Below are 2,091 nucleotides of genomic sequence, written 5' to 3' on the forward strand. Positions count from 1 at the left end.
CACACACACACACACACCCACGCCACACACACACACATACACCCACAACACACACACACACCACATACCACACACACATACCTACACCACACACACACATACACCCATGCCCCCCCACACCCTATGCCACACACACACATACACCCCACACCACACACACACACCCCACACCACACACACACCCCACACCACACACACCCCACACACCACACACACCCCACACACACACACACACACACACACACACACATGCTCACTGGGGAAGACTCTGTTTTCCAAAAAGGGCCATAGGGATACGTCTGGTCCCACATCCTCTTCCAGGACTGCACCTAGAATTGGAACCCATTTGTCCTCCCCTTGAAATCTGGGGGCCTCTGTGGCTACTTCAACAAACACACGTCACTTCCAAGGCCATGAAGTGAAAGCTGATAAGGCTTCCCTCTCTCTCCTTCTGCAGCTCCTCCTCCTCCTCTTTCTTAGCCACTGTGCCACCAGGGCTCCTCTTGGTCTACACTAAGTGCTTAATAAATGCTCTCTGGATGAGCGAACTCTCGCTCCTAGGCGCTCTCTAGCATTCGTTGGGGGGAGTCCCTGATGGGTCAGGTATCTGCCCTTCCACCCCCACACCCATGGTCTTACCTTTGTAGATTCCGTTCCACCCCCCCAGCTGGACACGGCCATCTCTCGCCTCCAAATGTCCTCCGTGATCAGACGTAAAATATGTGAACGTTGAGTTCTTCAAACCATGCTCTTCAATTGCATTAAGAATTTTACCTTTACAAAAAAAAAACAAATGTCAGGACAATGTAAACAAAACAAAACCCAGCTGATGCGGTACACTCCCCTTTCCGTACAACTCACCCCTTGGTAGAAAGTCGTAAAAAGAAACCACAGTCCCCAGAAGACCATCGTTGTCAGTACAATCACAAAGTGTCCCCCCCGCCCCCCGAAAACAAGACAAAACAAAAAATAAACCAGTTGTCATGGAGTCAACTCCACTCATGGCACCCCCAAGTGTGTCAGAGTAGAAATGCACCCCATAGGGTTTCCAGTGGCTGATTTTTCAGAACCAGATTGCCAGGCTTTTCTTCCAAGGCACCTCTGGGTGGACTCGAACCTCCAACCTTTCGGTTTTCAGACAAGCATGTTAACCATTTGTACCACCAAGGATGCCGTTAACTGGATACCCAAAACCAGAACCAAACCTGTCGCTGGTGACTCCATTTCAACTCATGGTGCCCCCATGTGTGTCAGAGTAGAACTGTGCTCCACAAGGTTTTCAATGGCTGATTTTTCGGAATGAGATCGCCAGGGCTTTCTTCTGGGGTGCCTCTGGGTATAACCAAACCTCCAACCTTTCAGTTAGCAGCCGAGTGCGTTAGCCTTTCTACCAACCACAGACTCCTGTAAGGTGTTCAGAGGTAGCTATTTATTCGGAGACCACAGGACTATTTACAAAAATACCTCGTTGACGTCGAGTCCATTCTGACTCATAGTGACCCCATGTGTGCAGAGTAGAACTGCGCTCCACAGGGTTTTCAATGGCTGATGTTTCGGAAGTGGATTGCCAGGCCTTTCTTCCGAGGCATCTCTGGATGGACTTGAACTGCCAACCTTTCAGTGAATAGTTGAGCATTTAACACTTTGAGCCACCCAAGGCCTCCTATAAAGACACCACAGACACAGAAACAGAAGAGACTCATACAACTAATCCTTCACAAGTGGGGTGTCACTGTGTGCACACATGTCCCCAGTAAGTGCAGAGGGGAAAGTGTTGGTGAGCACAGCAGAGATCCCTGCCAACGGGAAGGAGCTGGGCCGTGAGCATCTGCGGGCTTTGGCACATGAGGCTCCAAGACATAGAAGGGACAGAGAACAAACCGCAAGCAAAGCTTCATCCGTGGAGACCCCATGCACACTTACATCAGGGAAACTGAGGGCTTTAAACCACATGGGCATTTGTAGCCCCGAATGCAGAGTTCTTAAACTGAGGGCCACCCTCCTGTCAGGGGGATCAGTCCCTGGAGAAGGACATCATGCTTGGTAAAGCAGAGGGTCAGCAAAAAAGAGGAAGACCCTCAATGAGATGGA

At 50.3% G+C, this 2,091-nt stretch overlaps 1 protein-coding gene across 3 annotated transcripts in view; it reads right to left on the bottom strand.

Annotated features, from left to right (window-relative positions):
* The window catches only part of ARSD (arylsulfatase D), a 19,155-nt gene that overhangs the window by 7,483 nt on the left and 9,581 nt on the right, over window positions 1-2,091 (bottom strand). For all 3 annotated transcript variants that reach the window (XM_023739453.1, XM_023739454.1, XM_023739455.1), the window contains one exon: window positions 640-774. In XM_023739453.1, coding sequence (XP_023595221.1) covers window positions 640-774 — 135 coding nt within the window. The remainder of the gene's footprint in view (window positions 1-639; window positions 775-2,091) is intronic.

The sequence above is a fragment of the Trichechus manatus genome, unplaced genomic scaffold, assembly GCF_000243295.1.
Source record: "Trichechus manatus latirostris isolate Lorelei unplaced genomic scaffold, TriManLat1.0 scaffold00134, whole genome shotgun sequence".
NCBI classification, from domain to species: Eukaryota; Metazoa; Chordata; class Mammalia; order Sirenia; family Trichechidae; genus Trichechus; species Trichechus manatus.